Source organism: Anabrus simplex, chromosome 1 (genome assembly GCF_040414725.1).
Source record: "Anabrus simplex isolate iqAnaSimp1 chromosome 1, ASM4041472v1, whole genome shotgun sequence".
NCBI classification, from domain to species: Eukaryota; Metazoa; Arthropoda; class Insecta; order Orthoptera; family Tettigoniidae; genus Anabrus; species Anabrus simplex.
The window spans coordinates 55,112,653-55,133,870 of NC_090265.1; the positions used below are offsets into that span (position 1 = coordinate 55,112,653).

Genomic DNA, 21,218 nt, shown 5'->3' on the forward strand with positions numbered 1-21,218 from the left:
TGTTTTTGAATAAGGATCTCAAAATGTATACCAAACTCATGGTGTACCAAGCTGTAATTGTAACATCACTTTATGGATGTGAAACCTGGACACTTTACCATCATGACATAAAGAAACTTAGATCCATCATGAGCATCAAATGGGACTACATAAATAATGTGGCAGTTTGTGACAAGGCGCATATGATCAGCATAGAAGCCTTCATAATCATTCGTCAGCTTAGATGGGATGGTCCTATCCAGCATATGAATGATAGCAGACTGCCTAAACAACTTTTCTATGGTGAGCTTGGTCATGGCAAAAAGCCCCAAGGTGCTGTTTTGAAACTTTGTAAAGACCAGCTTAAGAAGACTATGAATAGCACCAACATAATTGCTAACACCTAGGCAACAACTGCACAAATCCATGTTTTTTGGCACAAAGCTACTGCAGAAGGTGTCTCGCTGTTTGAGCAGGCATGTTGCAGACAAGAAATTGAAACTCATGAAAAGCAGAAACTATGTCAGATCCAACTGTCTACTCCACTCGCCTTTAGATGTGACCTGTGTGACTGCATGTTTCAAGCGAAGATTGGCTTGATCAGTCATCAGAGACATCTCCACAGAGCCAATAGACCTTGAGAAGAATTGCAGGAGAAAAACGTATTCTCAGAAACAAGTAGCGGCCGACGACAATGCCCAGGCTTTCTGAGGCTGATAATAACCACCACTCATCCAGCTAGTATGGAAACAAAATATCATCCCAAAGGCAGCCTTGAATGCTCAAATTACCTAGGAATCTCGTTGCTTAGCATACCTCAAAAGGTATGCTCATGCTCCCCAACACAGAAAGCAAGCTTGCAGAAGCACAGTGCAGTTTTTGGTAAGGCACACCGTGCAGGATCTGATCTTTATACTCAGACAAATCAGCGAAAAGCTCATAGAACATGGAGTAAAGCACGTATTTGCTATTCAGACCTTGAAAAAAAAATCTTTTTTCAAAGTTCTCTTGGAAAGAGTTATGGCATGTGCTGCAGGGACAAAATGTGGAGTGCAGCTTAATTGAAGCAATAAAGAGCTTTTACACAACCTGTAGAGCTCAAGTATGCACTTCAGGGAAGACTTGCTGGTCAGAACAATTGCTGGTGTAGGATAAAGGGTACATCGTGTCAGCATTATAGTTCTGTATCCCCATGGATGATGTGATGAAAAGCTGCAAGTCACCTACAAAGCACTTACTGTAACTCTTGGATACTGGGATATAACCTTTTGCGGATGACATAGCTCTGTTGGCGAGCACAAAAAGAAACTTTTAGTTTAGTCTAGACGTGTAACAAGATGAGTAGAGCTGATGAGGCATGATCATCAGCATAGAGAAGACAAAGGCTATGATCATTGTACACAACCCAGGACAGCTTACTATCAATCTAGATGGAGAGAGAACCTAGAGGAGGTGGCAAAATTTAAGTACCTTGCAGCAGTCGCCAGTCAAGATTCAGAGATGAGGTCGCTGAGAAGCATGGAATACAAGGCAGATGGGACAGGGTCTGGAATGAGGCCCGCAGGAGCAAGCCTTACCATAAAACCTATGGAAGAAGTTATCAGGAAACACAATTACACTGCTTTGGTCTTCTTCTCAGGATGCCAGAGGATCAGTACCGACAAATGGCTCGGGAAGCACAACATAGAGGCAAGCAACAGTGGGGCAGGGATCAAATGGAGGGAAGCCAGAACCTAATCAAGGGATAGGAATCAGTGATGAACTCTCTGCAAAACCCCAATACCGCAATGTAGATGAGACCTCAATGGAGTAAGTGATGCCAGACTTGGCTAAGGGAATGACTGCCTATGACAAACATGTAATTCTGAAGTCACATTAATACCTCCTCAGCAAATTATACCGTGTATCTTGAGACTAGAAAGAAGGAGAGACCTATGGGAGGGATAATGCTTGGAGGGGAATGGCTTAGGAAAGTAGAGTTTCAAGTTCCTGGGAAGTATCATAGAGCAAAAGTGGAAGAAATTATAAGGAAATAATTGAGCATAGAAGACAAGCAGGAGTGTTCCTGAAAAGTGTCAGACATCTGGTTTGGAGCAAGGATATCCCTCAGAGAAGCAAAAGAGTGATGTACAGGATACACTACTATATGTACCTATTCTGATGTATGTAGCAGAAACTTGAGTAATGAGGCAGAGAGCCTTGATTGGGATACAAGCAAATTTTTGAGAAGCAGGATAGGGGTAAGAAGAATGGATAAGATGAGAAATTAGATGGTTAAAGATATAATAAAAGAAAACCCACTACAGAACAGGATAGAGGCATCTAGATTTGGATGGTATGTAAACATGAAGAGAATGATAGAGGAAAGGATACCCAGGACGATGCACGAAATAGAGATAACAGGGAAATATCCAAGAGGAAAACCAAGAGACAGGTGAATAAAAGAAGTAGAAGAGTGTATGCCGAGAAGAGAAGAGGTCTGGGCAAGAGTGAAGAGGGAGAAGTGGTGGGAAGACAAGAGGAGGTGGAGAGGCTTATGTTCCAAGCAGACCGGGCCAACAGCTGGAAACTGTAGATGACAATGATGACGATGACGATTTTGAGACTAGTGACATTAGGGCTTCCTTTTCAAGTCCTGAAGCGTTGAGAGTATATATTAAAAATTATTTCATCACTGAAAATATCAGTGATGGAATAATTGTTAATGTATTTTGTAATTCATAAAGTTGAGATCAGGACTATAAGACGTCCTATTAGAAGTACACAGTTCAAAAAAATTTGGGGAATATGTTTTGTAACGTTTGGTATGTGAACGTTAATTTGGTAGATGGGGTTCCAATGGTCGTACAGCATACCTTAAGACCTTAGCTACTCAGGGTATGTCAAATCGAAGTTACACTCCATCTGTAGGCATAGCCATGCATTAAACTGTCAGGTGACCCCTCAAAACAAACTGAATAGCGGTGGGTCCGTGTGTCATCGTGAGGTACACAGACTACTGCGGTCATTTGAGCACATTGTACATCAACCAGCACATCCCATAAAACATCTTTACGAGGTTCAAGTCGCAAGGGCCTTAATTTTGATCCAGAAAAGATGGACTTTTCGTCATGTTGCTTTGGATCTTGATGTCTCTCCGTCAGTTATTCACCGCTTGTGGAATCGCTACATTGAGACAGGCCAGTTCACAAGAAGGTTTGGACAAGGTGGTGGATGCATGACAACCCCACAGGATGACCAATATCTGACCATCTGTGCATTGCAGCATCATTCAGCAACTGCCAGGAAATTGCAACAACACCTCAAGAGGGTCATTGGAGTCACGGGGTCTGACTAGACAGTTTATTTATTTAATCGTATGGTGATTATAACTACAAATTTATAAGTCCAGGTCCAAGTGTTTCAGCCACTCTACAGCACCTTCTGAAAGATGAAACAGGTCGCTGGGGCTTCCGGAGTAGGCATGAAGAGGGCAGCGCAGGATGACATAGTCCATGGTCTGCTCCTCTTCACTGCATTCACACATTGCTCACGTCTACAAGATTGTACCTATTGATTGTCCTTAACGTGTCCCCCGGGTGGTGCTAAGTGAGCAACAGCGACATAAGGTGATTGAATTGAACGACTAGACAGTAAAGAACAGGTTAAGAGAAGTGCCCTTATGACCTAGACGTCCTGTTCTAGTGCCGCCCCGTTCAACGCAGCAACATTGTGCGGCTTGCCTTCTGTTTGCCCGTACCTACCTCAACTGCCAACTGTGTTGTTCACAATCGAGTCCAGATTTCCCCTGACACAGCATGATGTACGTCAACATGTATGGAGACGCTGTGGTGAGCAGTACATGCCAAATGTTGTCCAGGAAGGCGACTGATTCGGACAAGGTTCTGTGATGGTGCTGGGTGGCATCAGTATTGATGGCTGTACGGATCTTGTCGTCGTCCGTGGTAATCTTACCGCTGCGAGGTACATCAAGCAGATACTGCTACAGCATGTGTTGGTTGCTGCATACGGTGTTGGCCCTGAATTCGTACTCGTGCACGACAGTGCCAGGGCTCATGTAGCGTGCATCACCAGAGCTGTCTTGCAAGAACTGGAAATTTAAGAGATGGAATGGCCAGCAGTGAGTCCCAACCTTAATTCCATTGAGCGTGTGTGGGATAGGCTTGACGGAAGTGTTCGTGGACGTCCTGTTCCACCACACTCTCAGAGACCTCAAGCAGGCTCTCATTGAAGAAAGGGACCTGATACCACAAAGTGACCTCCGTCGACTTATACGGAGCATGCCACATAGGTGCCAAGCTGTGATAAATGCTCGTGGAGGCCATACACCATACTAAAGCTCTCTAACTGTGATAAAAATCCAACCTGGAGGACTGTTATCACTTCGTTTTTGCCCCTATTTGGACATTTCCATTTGTGTTTTGAAAATGAATGCGAATCCATCGATGTTCTTTAGTATACTTCAACGGTAAAGAATAAAGGTTTAGTTGGTAATATACCTATGTGTAAGGTATTGTTTTGTGGAGCATGGCATTGTTCAAAAAAATGTTCCCCTAATTTTTCTAAATCGTGTATAATAATGAAGTCTAGCACATTCACATTTAGCCATTGCTGGGTTATTTGAGCCTTATGAAGTAGTGTTGAAGCTTGTCTAAAGATCCGTTCCTAGATATGAAAAAGTTGTCTGAAACTATCTTCCTTCTGGGTTCTGGTTAATGCTGTTTACACTGCCCTAACTTCCTTTCCCTCCTCCCTCCCATGCTTTCTCCCTCTCCTTTCATAGGTTATCACAAAGCCTCATTGTTTTCATATCTCTCCTGGACTCTGAGCGTACTTTACTCTTTGCTATATCACCTATTCCAGTATATGATACCATCTAAGTGTGATATATATGTATATGCAAATGATTTGGCCTCATAGTAATATTACTAGTTCATTTGTGCATGATATTTCCAGTAATGGCATAATTTTTCTTGTATTTTGTTATAGATTCAAATGAACAAACAACAACCAGCTCTTAGTCCTGTAACATCTGTAGATGATGTTATAGATATCCCTGTGCAACCTCCCGCTCTAACCATCGATATATCCTCAAAGGTAATTTTTATTTATTTTATATCTAGAAAAATAAAATTATAATTTTATCTGTACACTTGAGATTTCTGCCTCATACTTCATTTTTATTTTGGATTAGGTATACAGAAGTCAAGCATAGATTCAGTTAAATTTGTGTCTGTGTCTGTTTGCTTCTTATGACATCCTGTGAAAATTTCTCAAAATTTTCCTGCAAATGCAATAAGTTATGTATTATTTTATTCATATGCTGTACAGTGGTGTAACGGTATTAAGGGGACTAAAACAGGAATTGTCAAATTTCTCCATTAATATTAGCTGTATTGAAAAGAAAGTTGTAATAAAAGTTGTGCAAAATATAACATCCAATCTTTTATGTTTTTTTGGATGTATACTGTGCAAGAAAAAATAAGAGATGTTTCTGATTATTACTTTGTTCACAAACTTCCTATCATCTCCAGAAACATTCATACTGTCCTAAATATGTACATAACAATCATTATAGAATATCCAGCTTCCAGTTGTATCTGATGCATATTTTCATGCAAGCTAAAATTGATATATTAAAAACTTTAGATTTTTAAAAAATTACCAAATCAGTCAACAGTGAGAAAATAATTTACAACTTATTTGCATTTGGGGCTGTCATGCAGGTGGCTGATTCCCTGTCAGTATGTCTACCTAATTGTTTCTAAAATGATTTCAAAGAAGTTTGAAATTTATTGAATTGCAATATGGAACTTATAATGCACAACATGACCAGACGGCAGTTGATTTCCACTCAGTGGTCTGGTTGGTATTAAATCAATTTGATCTACATTTGTGAATTCTCAACATTTTAGAAGTTTTTTATATTAAGTGAAACAACAATTTTACTGAATCAACTGTCATTTTTGCATGAAACTAATTTTAAGGACAGAACTTTTATTAGAGCATCATCATTAATTACCTAGAACTGTTCTGATTTCGTCACATTACATCTATCGACTTCTTCATCTGATGATGACACAACATGCACTTATTTTAATTTGTAAGTACCGTATATCATATGAGTGTGAATTTTATTCATGTTTTGTAACTTTTAGTCCATTAATTTTAAGTTAATTTTGGACAGCTGAAAATCGCCTATTGCAGCTGAAATATGTCCTGTTATTTTAATATGATCTTTTTACAAATTTGAATTGTAAATAAACTTATAGGTATTGTCTAGGTGAAACTAATATACTGGTTTTTCAACTTACATCTGTCTCTCACATTGAAGGATATCAGATCTGCCGCCTGCGTATCACTGTAAATAGTGTTCAATTATGACTTTTTACAAGATTTTAACCCATGTATTTCCAGATTGGGAACTACAGCTACCGGAGATGTTGCCAGAGTTCTGTTAACATGTCGTAGGTACGACATCGTAAATGGTGTAAAACCTTCAATCATTATGTTTAATATATTTTAATTACAGTTTATATAAGGCTAAATTATCTTTTATTAAATGTTAAATATGATTAATATATGATTTTCCTGTAAATATGTAGTATAAAATTGTATAACTTCAAATACGTATTGTTTAACCTCAAAATCTAGACAGTCGAACACGGTAGAAAATTCCATAATGTTCATATGTTGGACTTATTGTACTATATCTTTCTATATATATAAAATAACATGTCCTGACTGACTGACTGACTCATCGCAGAGCCAAAAGTACTAAACTTAAAGAAATGAAATTTTGGCGATACATTCATATTGACATGTAGGTGCTCGCTAAAAGAGGATTTTTGGATATTTCGTTGCTAACAGGGTGAAAGGGGGGGGGGGGGGGGGGGGAAATTTTAAAATGAGTGTATCTATATCTCAAAACTTAAAAGTTTACAGATGTAAAGATTGGTATTTAGAATCTTCTTTAAAAATAAGGAAACACATATTTTTTTGTTTTCAGAAAATCCCAATAGGAAGGGTGAAAAGGGGTATAAAGGGATGAATGCCTTTAATGAGGATACTTATATCTACAGTATATCTCAGAAATGTAAAATGTTACAGACGTAAAAATTGGTATTTGGAATCTCCTGTAAAAGAAAAGAAACGTAGGTGATTTGTTTTCGGAAACTCCACTTAAGGGGAATTAAAAGGGGGTGAAATTTTAAAATGAGCATTTCTACAGTATATCTCAAAAACTTAAAATGTTACTGAAGTTAAAAATAGTATTTTTTATCCCTATTAAAAATAAACATGTATTTTTTGTTTTCTGAAAAACCACTTAGGTGGCGGGGTAAAAGGGACTGAAAATTGGGTTGAATTCTTTTAATTAGGATACTGATATCTCAGAAGCTGAAGTTGTAACAGATGTGGAATTTGGTATTTGGAATCTCCTTTAAACATAAGGAAACATGCCTTTTTTTGGGGGGGGGGGTGGGGTTAAATCAAATTAACGGTGGTGGGGTGAAAAAGGAGTTGAAATCAATTGATTTTACTGTTCATAATTTACTTATTATGCTCATAAACTGATCATTTTTTTATCTTTCCTGGGTTCGTTTTCGTGAACCATCTTTTTCTTTGGAGAACATAGATTACAGTAGATTCTCCTGGCATATAATTAAAAATTTAATCACATTTGAAATAAACGATAGGAATGAAATTGACCGTGCAATTGTTCACCTCTATACTAAGGTCAATAATGCACGGAAGTATATCATTCGTGTCGCCAGAAATCTCGCGCACTTGCCTACGCGCGACGATGGTACTGGTGAAATTGTCAGCAATGACAATGGCAGCAGATGTAATTTACCGTGAAGTAGTGGTCTTGCATTTTGCTGTGGATTCCAAACGATCAGTAATAATAATAATAATAATAATAATAATAATAATAATAATAATAATAATAATAATAATAATGTTCTGGACCGTCGTCAAAATGTGTGGGCAGCACTAGAAACAGGTCCTGGCCGGTTAATGACTACGATTGCAGTCCAGCCGTAGGTTCAGTACCGCCAAGGCACCCAAGACGACACTATGCCAGATCTCCTCAAGGATTTGATCCATATTAAAAATTCTTATAGAAAAAGATGGCAAAGTTTTAGTAAGACAACTGACCGGGTGGAATACCTGGACCTAGCCCAGGAAGTACGAAATCGATTGCTGGAAAGAAAGATTAAAAAATGGGAGGAAATTCCCTGTAATCTCTCTGAAAACGAGTCAGATCATGAATTTTTGGCTTATTCTCTCAGAAAATGAGTTAGATCGCAAATTTCATTGGATTATATATAAAACTTTAAGCATTCAATTATAAATTTCATTTTAATACCGTAGCGAAGCACGGGTATCTTGCTAGTTTGGTATAAATGAAAGGTTCTGGAAACTTGCTGTAAGGTTTTATTATCCAGATATATGTAGAAACATTACGAATGTTGTAGATATTTCTGTACATGTTTGTAAATACTGAAACGAATGTTTGAGTACCCATTCGACTAGCTGGTTGATTGATGTTTCGAGTGTGTTCCATTAGAGTGTGGTAAGAACTCTTCCAGAAGTCGATCATTCTAGATGGCTGATCGAATGGTATTTTAATCGAGCTATCAATCAGTGAAGTGAGTTCTAAGTTTGCAGTTCTCAATTCTTGGGACTTAGGCAAGTGATGGACTGGGAGTGACTGTTGGGCTCCGAGGTGGAGTCTGAGTATTGAACTCGAGTGAGGCGGTGAATTCAAGAGGGAGTATGTTATAGTGCGCGTGTCAGCATTGTTGATATCTGTACTCGACAGAATCGACTTCAGTGTACTCCGCTATCGAGTGTTGTATATAGTGTCATTCACTATTGTGTATAATTGTGTGTTGTGACGAACAGTGTAAATAAAGTAGTTTGTACAAGGAAGTGAACGTGTTCTCGTGTGAGATTTATTTGCGTCAAATAAAATCGCAACGTAGAATGATAAATTGGCAACCGTGACAGGACACTTCAAAACTTCAGCAATGAAGATCAACCAAATGAGCTTGGTGATGTTACGGAAAGCGCTGACATCCCGAGGTTTACCGACGGCTGGAAGAAAAGCGAACTTACAAGAGATGCTGCGCCAGGATTTGATGGACAACAGAGAGGACCCAGACAGTTTCTACTTCGAAGTCACCTCGGAAGAAACCAACAACCGGGTATGCAGTATGTTCACACAACTAATGGCTTTGATTCAAGCCCAGTCCGAAAAACTAGAGGTTAAAATCGAGGCCCAGTCTGAAAAACTCCAGGGAAAAATAGAGGCCCAGTCTCAAGGAATAAATGACCAAATCAAGTCGTTGGACAACAAAGTACGAGCCGCGGTGGAGTCCGTAGTTCAAGACCCAGCGGAAACAGCGAGTGCGCTGTGTGAAAGCACGACAGCTCTGGAGACACAGGTGAAGCCTGCAAGCAGTGATGGCGGTTCCGGCTTCGTGCAGATGGCAACTCCACAGGACGACAGGATCATTGTAACGACGGTGGAGTCCATAGTTCAAGGCCCAGCGGAAAAGCTGAGTGCCCTGTGTGAAAGCACGACAGCTCTGGAGACACGGGTGAAGCCTGCAAGCAGTGATGGTGGTTCTGGCTTCGTGCAGATGGCAACTCCACGGGACGACAGGATCATTGTAACGACGGTGGAGTCCGTAGTTCAAGGCCCAGTGGAAAAGCAGAGTGCCCTGTGTGAAGGTACGACAGCTCTGGAGACACGGGTGAAGCCTGCAAGCAGTGATGGCGGCTCCGGCGTCGTGAAGATGACAACTCTACGGGATGATGAGATCCTTGTGGCGACGGCAACCAACAAGGGTGCCACATAACCAGGACACTAGTCCCAGCACAAAATCATATGCCGGTAGGAACGTTGGATTCAGCACCCCAGAAAAAAGAGGAGACTCAACAGGACCAAGACCACGATGTGCGAGCCTGTCCCGTGCATCACACCGGTGGGCTACAAAGATGCGTACATCCTGGCAGAACACAAAGGCACGACCAAGGGGAAAGTCAGTGGAGTGTCGACTGCCACTCGAGGACCTGCGGATCATTGCTATGGAGAACAGGGACACCGTCAGCCAGACCCAGTGGATCCCCCATGAAAAGGTGGTGGCCATCGATTGAACTATCTAGCTGCGATATGTGGACTTCAACAACGCCAACGAGAAGACAGTGCGATTGAGGTGGCCTAAGTGTAACTGAATAGTGAGGACTAAGGAAGACGTAGAAATAGATATAAGGACACCTAGATATAATTTAAGACCTGGAATAAGGAATGTACAGGGTAGATATTGAAGGTTTTAGGGGGGATAATTGTCGTAGGTACGACATCGTAATTGGTGTAAAACCTTCAATTATTATGTTTAATATATTTTAATTATAGTTTATATAAGGCTAAATTACCTTTTATTAAATGTTAAATATGATTAATATATGATTTCCCTGTAAATATGTAGTATAAAATTGTATAACCTCAAATACGTATTGTTTAACCTCAGAATCTAGACAGTCGAACGCGGTAGAAAATTCCATAATGTTCGTATGTTGGACTTAATAATAATAATAATAATAATAATAATAATAATAATAATAATAATAATAATAATATAAGAGAATTTATTGGTCTCCAACCTATTCAATACATTACAGGATGTTAACATTTTTAGTTAAACATCGTTAAAATGGAGACATGTTTCGCCCCCCATGTGGGGCATCATCAGTCATATCAAAGAACCTCAAAATTAAACCAGACGTCTGGTTGAAAATTATGAACGTAATATGTAAGAAAGAATACATTAAAAAACACGTACAAGGTCCTATCCTAAACAAAATAACAATAGACTAGATACACATAGTAAAATACGCTAGTGGTTTCTTAATATTAAAATGAGGCCATCATATGTACAGTATAACAATGAAAGTAATCAAAGTCTATATGATATTGAGTTCGATGGTAGTTCTACGTAGTATATACAAATGTTGGCAAAATAAAATACAATTTATAATTACTGTACACTTATTTATAATTGTTAAAATTGATGAGGTAAAACATTCCAATTTGTCTATTTGTAATTTGGCTCCAACCAAAATAATTCGCCCTAGGATTCATGAGGTAGTCAACTCTGTTGGTTACTCTCTATATGAATGGAGTGCACAGTGCAAGTGGAACAGCTTTTGTTGATTATAAAATGAGGCTGTGCTAAGACAGAGTTAAAACAACACCGGCTTCAAATGAAGATAGTTAAAAAAACATCATTAGATTCTTCCTAGTTGACTAGAGGTTTGTGTATATTTTGTTGTTGAAGTGTGGGAAAGTCAGTTGTTGGTTGAATGGGCAATGGTCGAAAACGATGTGCAGTGCAATCGGTGTTTGAACTGTCCTACATGTGAGGGAATCTGAAAATTGAGGATTTGTCTTAATTAGTTAAGTGAAATAATGGAAAAAGAGAAAAAAAGGGGGGAAATCATTAAGAAATGAAAGATGTGAAAGTTAAAACTTACCTTGAAAGCTGTTGAGCTGTTACCTAATTGCTAGGAGGTTTGTGGAGCACTGGCTGTCGCTTATGTCCTGTTCCTCGTGTTGTACGTGTGACGTCTTAGAGGAGGGGAGTGGATTTGAGAAGGCGGAGCTGTGGGTATGCGATTGGCGCTTGGGGAGGAGTTGTGTGTATTGGAGGGAGAATAGGGGCACGATGAGTTGAGCAGCTTAGTGGGGGTGCTTGGATAGCTTGTTTTGAGGACGTTAACAAGTCTTTTGTCTTTCAGATTTAAACTATTGAGCGAAAATATTAATTGTTCGTAAAGAGGGCTTCGATTGTCTATTGGATCATTTAAATTTTTATTCTTATTATATTTTTGGTCCAAAAAAATGTATAAATTTTCGAACTCGGTCATGAGCCTGCCTTTATCTAGTCTTTTTAATATTTGGAGATCTTGTTCGATTGTGGTAAAACTATGCCCGGTGTCTTTCATATGGATGCTCATGGCTGAGTGTTTATTGTGCTTTTGGGCATTGAAATGTTCTGCATATCTAATTGCAAACAGCCAGTGCTCCACAAACCTCCTAGCAATTAGGTAACAGCTCAACAGCTTTCAAGGTAAGTTTTAACTTTCACATCTTTCATTTCTCAATGATTTCCCCCCCTTTTTCTCTCTTTTTCTGTTATTTCACTTAACTAATTAAGACAAATCCTCCATTTTCAGATTCCCTCACATGTAGGACAGCTCAAACACCGATTGCACTGCACAACATTTTCGACCATTGCCCATTCAACCAACAACTGACTTTCCCACACTTCAACAACAAAATATACACAAACCTCTAGTCAACTAGGAAGAATCTAATGATGTTTTTTAACTATCTTCATTTGAAGCTGGTGTTGTTTTAACTCTGTCTTAGCACAGCCTCATTTTATAATCAACAAAAGCTGTTCCACTTGCACTGTGCACTCCATTCATATAGAGAGTGACCAACGGAGTTGACTACCTCATGAATCCTAGGGTGAATTATTTTGGTTGGAGCCAAATTACAAATAGACAAATTGGAATGTTTTACCTCATCAATTTTAACAATTATAAATAAGTGTACAGTAATTATAAATTGTATTTTATTTTGCCAACATTTGTATATACTACGTAGAACTACCATCGAACTCAATATCATATAGACTTTGATTACTTTCATTGTTATACTGTACATATGATGGCCTCATTTTAATATTATGAAACCACTAGAGTATTTTACTATGTGTAACTAGTCTATTATTATTGTGTTTAGGATAGGACCTTGTACGTGTTTTTTAATGTATTCTTTCTTACATATTATGTTCCTAATTTTCAACCAGACATCTGGTTTAATTTTGAGGTTCTTTGATATGACTGATGATGCCCCACATGGGGGGTGAAACATGTCTCCATTTTAACGATGTTTAACTAAAAATGTTAACATCCTGTAATGTATTGAATAGGTTGGAGTCCAATAAATTCTGTTATATTATTATTATTATTATTGAGATTCTTTCAATACGGAAAATAAAATGATTTTCATTACTTGTAATGTTGGACTTAATGTACTACATTTGGTATAAATGAAAGGTTCTGGAAACTTACTGTAAGGTTTTACTATCCAGATACATGTAGAAACATTACGAATGTTGTAGATATTTTTTTTTTTTTTTTTTGCTATGGGCTTTACGTCGCACCGACACAGATAGGTCTTATGTTGTAGATATTTCTGTACATGTTTGTAAATACTGAAACGAATGTTCGAGTACCCATTCTACTAGCTGGTCGATCGATGTTTCGAGTGTGTTCCATCAGAGTGTGGTAAGAACTCTTCCAGAAAGTGATCATTCTATATGGTTGATCGAATGGTATATATATCGAGCTGTCAGTCAGTGAAGTGAGTTCTAAGTTCGCAGTTCTTAGTTCTTGGGACTCGGGCAAGTGATGGACTGGGAGTGACTGTTGGGCTCCGAGGTGGAGTCTGAGTATTGAACTCAAGTGAGTGAGTCGGTGAATTCAAGAGAGAGTATGTTATAGTGCGCGCGTCAGTATTGTTGATATCTGTACTTGACAAAATCAACTTCAGGGTACTCCGCTATCGAGTGTTGTATATAGTGTCATTTACTACTGTGTATAATTGTGTGTTGTGACGTACAGTGTAAATAAAGTAGTTTATACAAGGAAGTGAACGTGTTCTCGTTGGATATTTATTTGCATCAAATAAAATCGCAACGTAGAACGATAAACATATCGATACCATCAAAGTCTTATCTGTCGTTTTTCTTCAGTAGGGTTCCTCCCATACCTGATATTTTCATTGCCTATTTTATCCAGTTGGTTGATTCCCAGGGACTGTATGAGCATAGTCATTTCCAAAGCATGCACTTTGTTCACCATGGGCTAGCACTCACTCACAGGGCTGCTGGTCTCACAACAGTGTAATCATACACCCAAATTGGTTTGGTATTTACTTTTACCGAGTGAGTTGGCCGTGCAGTTAGGGACGTGCAGCTATGAACTTGCATTCAGGTGATAGTGGGTTCAAAACCCGCTGTCGGCAGCCCTGAAGATGGTTTTCCGTGGTTTCCCATTTTCACACCAGGCAAATGCTGGGGCTGTACCTTAATTGAGGCCACGGCCGCTTCCTTCCCATTCCTAGACCTTTCCCATCCCATCGTCGCCATAAGACCTATCTGGGTCGATGCGACGTAAAGCAAATAGCATTTTCTTTTCACAGAGTATGCCTATGTCTATTTGTTTTCTTCCTTCAATTCAACTTATTAGATTAAATTACCACCTATTCGATACTTTAATACATGCTTTTGACAAAATTTTAAAAACATTAACAGTACAGTACATGTTTCGACCACTTACAAGGGAACATCGGCAATGGGTAAGTCGCCGATTGCAATGAGACTTGGAAAACACATTGAGGTACATGTAAAAACGATGTCGGCAGCAATTTTGGGTGCCAACATTCATTAGGGCGCTAACTACGGGGCCTAAACATTGCGACATTTCAAATTCCACACGATCAGCGATGAATACCTGCTGGCCAATGCTAAGCTGGCACACTGCGTACCTGGAGACACACCTCTACACCTCCTCCCCTCCACGCTCCAAATGGTTTGCCACCACACGTTTTCCTTCTCTCCACGCTTGCCGGCTGTTTAGCTGTTCAACGGGACCGACTCTGTACTTTGCTTCTTTTCGTACTGTAATTATTGAAATCTTTTAAATTACGTTCCGTTTCATACATAATGATAACAAATAACATACACTAATATACCCATATTTTATTCAAATGTTATGTTTTCATTCCTGCTAATTCCGGTGAGTTGTCACATTCGTGGGTACAACTCCGAGTTAAATACCACCGCGCATGGTCAAACGTGGGATGGGGTACCACGTCCTACCTACGCTTAAATTATTTACTTCTAAAACGCCTTAAAGATGTCGATAGTGTCCTTTAGAGTGGACATACATATGGAATTAATTAAATTAAATCACCAACCACTAAATAAATCTCCCAGCTTTAAACAACATTAAATACCTTTGTATGTAAAGAAATTACTTGCCCGGGTAGAGGATCTCAATTAATGTAATGAGATTCGGTACTTCGGGATATCAAAACCTGGTTATAGGTCCAGATCTTCTTTTTATGACCCCTTCCCACCACCCATTTTGTGTACGCTACCAGTTGTGTCATAACAAAACAACATCGCAGATGACAACAACAACAACAACAACAATTATAAACTCAGAGTTTGAAACTACTGGTATTTTCCATATTGCGTACTCTGGTATAAGGAATAGGCCTATAGGTAGAATGTTTTTATTTGTGCTTGTACTGAACGATTTATTTATGTTTTGCAGTGACAGGCACAACACATTTCAATTGCAGCAATGGTTGTCGAATATAAATAAATTTAATGCATAGGCAACTAAGATATGAGTATGACATGGAATGTAGTAAAGTTTGACGTAATATGAAAAGCCTTGAAAATTTTTAAAAAATGTGCATTTATATATGCAGTAGATATACAGTAATCACAGACAGACCTGTAGTCTTACTGTACTGGTACTTTTGCGTTATAGCTGACGAAGGTCTATGTATTCAACAAGTACCGATATTAAAGTATCACACTCCAGTCTTCTGGGTATAATACGCAAAAAGTTAAATGGCCATTGTACGAACTGGTACAACAAAAAACAATTACAAGCCAACACAATAAATGACTCTGTATACATTACATCGGGCAAACTCCCCGTCAATAACTAATAGTAAACAAAAACAATCTTTGGTCTATTCAAAACATTAAAAAATAGTGAGAAGATAACCGAAACAAAACACAATTAACAACAGGCACCATACATTTTTTTGCTAATTGCTTTACGTCGCACCGACACAGATAGGACTTATGGCGACGATGGGATAGGAAAGGGCTAGGAAGTGGAAGGAAGCGGCCGTGGCCTTAATTAAGGTACAACCCCAGCATTTGCCTGGTGTGAAAATGGGAAACCACGGAAAACCATCTTCAGGGCTGCCGACAGTGGGATTTGAACCCACTATCCCTCGGATGCAAGCTCGCAGCCGCGCACCTCTAACCGCAAGGCCAACTCGCCCAGTGCAAACGTTTTCATAAGCATGAGAAGGGATACGTGCGGTGGCGAACCAATTGGAGTGGGGAGGGGAGGAGGTGCAGAGGTGTGTCTCCAGGTACGCAGTGTGCCAGCTTAGCATTGGGCAGCAGGTATTCATCGCTCATCGTGCGGAATTTGAAATGTCGCAACTTTTAGGCCCCGTAGTTAATGCCCTAATGAATGTTGGCACCCAAACTTGATGCCGACATCATTTTTACATGTACCTCAATGTGTTTTCCAAGTTTCATCGCGATCGGTGACTTACCTATTGCTGATGTTTCCTTGTTAGTGGTCCAGCTGTGTCCAGAAAAAAAAACCCTTAGATGATAATACAAGAATAGTAAGCACGTTAAAAACCTTGATTATTTTTCCCATGGGAACTTTAAAATCCTTAAAAACGATTACTATTTGATATTGAAAGAGGAAAGGAGGGGGGGGGGCGGTATGGGTTGGGTAAGAAAGGATAAATAGAGTGTACTTAAAATTAAAATCCGTGTCTACAATATATTAAAACATATTCTTCTATTAAACATTTTTTTAAACTTCTTTCAAAAGTCTATTGTGAAGCTCTTCCCTATGATCACTGAGTGACTTGATCTTGTATATAATAAAAGATGATCCGTTTTAGTTTTCAAGTATTTAGTGTTTGTATGGTATGTTGAATATCTTCCTTGAAGGCTTCATTTAAACTGTACTAGAAGACTGTGAGAAGCTGTTTGATTTACTGTTGTCTGAAGGTAACTTCATTGTTGTGTTAGGTGGAATAACAGTCTTCTAATTGGGCAGCTTGCCTCACGATCTCTTTCTAGAATGCTGGTACACAGACACATCCTTAAGGTAGCGGGCAATAAGAGAGACCATTCTAGAAAGAGATCGTAAGACAAGCTGCCCAATTAGAAGACCGTTATTCCACCTAACACAACAATGAAGTTACCTTGAGACAACAGTAAATCAAACAGCTTCTCACAGTCTTCTAGTACAGTTTAAATGAAGCCTTCAAGGAAGATTTTCAACATACCATACAAACACTAAACACTTGAAAACTGTAATACGGATTGACTTTTATACAAGATCAAGTCACTCAGTGATCATACCGAAGAGCTTCACAATAGACTTCTAAAAGACTTTTTTTTTAATGTTTAATAGAATATGTTTTAATATATTGTAGACACGGATTTTAATTTTAAGTACACTCTATTTACACTTTCTTACCCAACTCTCTACTGATCTGCATTTAGGGCAGTTGGCCAGGTGGCAGATTCCCTATCTGTTGTTTTCCTAGCCTTTTGTTAAGTGATTGTGTGACTTCCCCTCTCGGAGAACAATCATCAAACGAGAAATACAACCAAGCAAGCAAAGGGCGCCAATCTTTAAGTTGAGGACTTAAAGATAAAATTTATAATCAAGCTTGGACGGACTCTTATCACAGGGGTGGGGTGATAGTGCACTAATCATTAAGCAGGAGAATTAAAAATCAAAAGGCTAATTAAGGCAAATTGATTAAAGTGAACAAGAAAAATACTATTTATTATATTTAAGATAAATGACGACGGTTTAACGAGAACTGAATTAAAAATAGAAAATGAATTTAACAAAAAATTGACTGACTCTACTTCGCGAAAACTTGCAATATCTTTAACTCGCTTGCTCACCATGTAGTCTTGTTCTGCTGGTCCTTGGAAAGCTTCCATCCTTGTAGCGGGAACATCATCGGTCGTCTTTGAGATTTCTTCATCTGCAGCTAAGTACCATTCCTGCCTTGCAAATTGCACCCACCACTAATTGGAAGATGACTTCAAAACTAACACTCCCTATTATGCTTTATCCCATATATTGGAGATAAGCCCTAAGTCATAGTTAGAAGAACCACCTTGGGTTATATGGAGAGGATACTCAATTAAGAATCCTTCCAACTTTACTGAAAATGTTCTCTGAAGTTTCATTTCTATCTAGATTAAAACTATCTATTGACTTCGACTGGTTCAAACCGGTCTTGTAGCCGTGCTGTACGTAATTCCTGATGAGAGTGGCTATACACCCCTCATTCATAATTTCTAAGTATCGAGACGAAGAATCAAGTAGATTATCACGTAGAAGATCAAGTAGCGAATGAATACGTAGAATAATGTAGAGAGAAGTCTCGTAGAAGATCAGAAGATCAGTAGAAGATGAAGCCAAGAGCTCAAACACGCCCTTTTATAACCTTCTCTCGCGCTAATTACAGGTCGCTACACATGGTCCAATCAGATGACACGTCTCTCCCCACTCCAGATATTAGAGTTGACGGGCCACAACCAAGATATCAACTGTTCTTCTATTCGTCCTTTCACTCAGTATCCATGGCAACATGACGCTCCTTTGAAAATATAGGCGGTGAACAGTTCGAATAATTCTGGTCGAAATACGGTAGCTTACGTTACCACGCTTGAACACGTGCTAGCTTTTCTCAGAACTTGATGTCTAAATTTGTCCTTCCAACTTCCTCGGTGATGTGGCAAGATAGAGGAAATCTACTGCAAGTTAATTTTAACCGACTGTCGCAAGAATCTAAGTGAATATTAGGATATTCAGCCCTCGTTTATAAGTCGTAGTTACAAAGTAATGAAATGATAGTGAGCAAATGATTAAACATGAATTATAATACAATTACATACCAAAATAAATATCATGACGTTAAATTCCTGAATTAATTACACATAATAAAATTAACATAATTACACTGTAACGTCTGGAACGTTACATACGCCCCCATGAGTTCTTAACAAATATTACATGAGTTGAGAACTCACACACTTACTCCCACATTGATTTGAAATACCTCTATTACCTGCCCATTACGAGCGACAGTATTTTCATACAATTAATTATATCTCACTCTTTCCATATCTCTTTTAGACTGCTTACCATTGCGACTGTCTGTTATTTCAGTTCATCTTGAGGTTTAGATACAAAATTATGCCCAACACAAGCAACTTTCCATTTTTGTAAAAAACAAGATTACCCTAGAGAATATCACATAATATATGTACAATTCAGATTACAAACTCTGCCGAGTGTCTATTTGTCCTTTTTACTTCCCATCTCTCCGACATTCTTTGCTAGATAGCAGTAACACGTTCTCTTCCAATCTTTTACATTAAAACCATGGAAAACAAATGATACAAACAATTTACACTTTTATCACTCTTTCGAATGTTTCAACCTTATCTTGAAGCAGGATGTAATACACTTCACACAAATACACACGTAATTTAAGCTCACGGTAAAATTATTGCAAGTTAGAAATGCACATACGGGAAAATTAATTATTTGCCGTCGTCAGCTTTAATTAGCCTTCGGTAACATCTCAGACAACAAATATATAAAATTTCGTGGCCTCACATACGGAAAACAGATGATCTATTGTCAGTGAACGAGCGTAAATCTACCGCTACGCACAAACACCTTCCTTGTTTACAAACACAACTAGGAAATACCGCCACAATTGAGGCGTAAACACATACCGCTCGAAGTCTGACATAACAAGTAGCAACTTCCCCGAGTTACTGAGCTATATCTCACAATCCGGTTCAGCCACCTCACACGACAGGTATCTCCGTAAACTACTAATGTTATATGAACCATTCATTACGCTCTCGCCATCCGCTAACTTGTAAGCACAGGGTCCAAGTTTTCTATGTACTTTATAAGGGCCTTGATATAAAAGAAAAAATTTCTTCGTTACCTTATCCTCACTATTTGACAACATGGGAACTCTCACCAAAACCATATCACCTACCTCAAAGTTATCCAGTACTTTACGTTTCTGTTGCCTTTTACGTTTATCTCCAGATTTAATCAGGTTCTCCCGTGCCAGTCGGACGTAAAATTCAGCATTACGAGGTGGTTCCTCAGGCAAACCTAACACTCTCACTAGTTCATTCTGAGGCATACAACCAAAATGAACTTGTGACGGCGTCAATCTCGTGCTTTCATGTTGAACTGCATTGATCCATGTCTCTATGCGGGATAAATGAGCCACCCAGGCTGTATGCTTATCGAACACTAAGCATCTAAACATGCGAGATAACTCTTTCATAACGCGCTCACACATATTGCCCTGAGGGTATCTAATAGATGAATGAACCTGTGTAATACCTAGCTCTCTAATTATGGACTTCCATTTTCTCGAAATAAATTGCGGTCCACTGTCTGATAATATTCTAAGAGGAGTACCTAATTCAGGGATATACTTCTCTTTGATTATACGACTACAAGATTTTCCAGTGGCTTTTCTCATACCGTATAATCTGACCAACTTCGAGAAAGCATCAATAATGACTAAAATATATTGGAAGCCGAACTGTCCCTTAACCACAGGTCCAAATAAATCAGTACACACCAAGTCACCAGGTCTTTCTGAGATTACTGCCTGACGAGGTCCTTCTAAATAGCGGTTAGGAACTTTGCTACGCTGACACAGATCGCAAGTGGAAAGAATTTTTCTTATATCTCTTCCCATCTTGTCCCATATAAAATTCTGTCGGATCTCATACAGAACTTTATTAGCTCCAAAATGTCCTAATTCCTTGTGGATAAACCAAATCAATTCCACACGTAGCGCTTTGGGTACACAAATCCCCCAGAGATCCTCGCCACATTTCCTGGCTAGAAACCCGTTAACCAGTTTGTACGTGTGCCTACCATGCGACACAGTGAGCTGCTCTCCTCCCTGAAGTACAGACAAAGGTTCCCGACATTCTTCGTCTACCGACTGTTCAACCAATAGGTTACGTAGTCTATTTAGAGCAGTTTCATTTTCCTTAGACAGACATGTACATATAATAATGCCCTCACGTGGCTCTAGAAGGCTACCTTCTTCGCACAACTTCGGATCACGTGACAATAAATCAGCAAGGACATTATTCTTTCCCTTAATGTGAGTTACCTTAAAATCATACTCTTGTAGGGCGAGTATCCATTTACTAACTCTGTTAGATGATAATTTACACTTGGATACAAAAGAAAGAGCATGATGATCCGTCCTAATTTCAAATTCGGTACCTAAA

General features: G+C 38.9%; 1 protein-coding gene across 1 annotated transcript in view; it reads left to right on the forward strand.

The window, feature by feature from the left end:
* The window catches only part of LOC136884060 (intermembrane lipid transfer protein Vps13), an 816,621-nt gene that overhangs the window by 486,990 nt on the left and 308,413 nt on the right, over positions 1 to 21,218 (forward strand). The window contains exon 32 of the mRNA XM_067156088.2: positions 4,969 to 5,076. Within this exon, the coding sequence (XP_067012189.2) occupies positions 4,969 to 5,076 (108 nt within the window). The remainder of the gene's footprint in view (positions 1 to 4,968; positions 5,077 to 21,218) is intronic.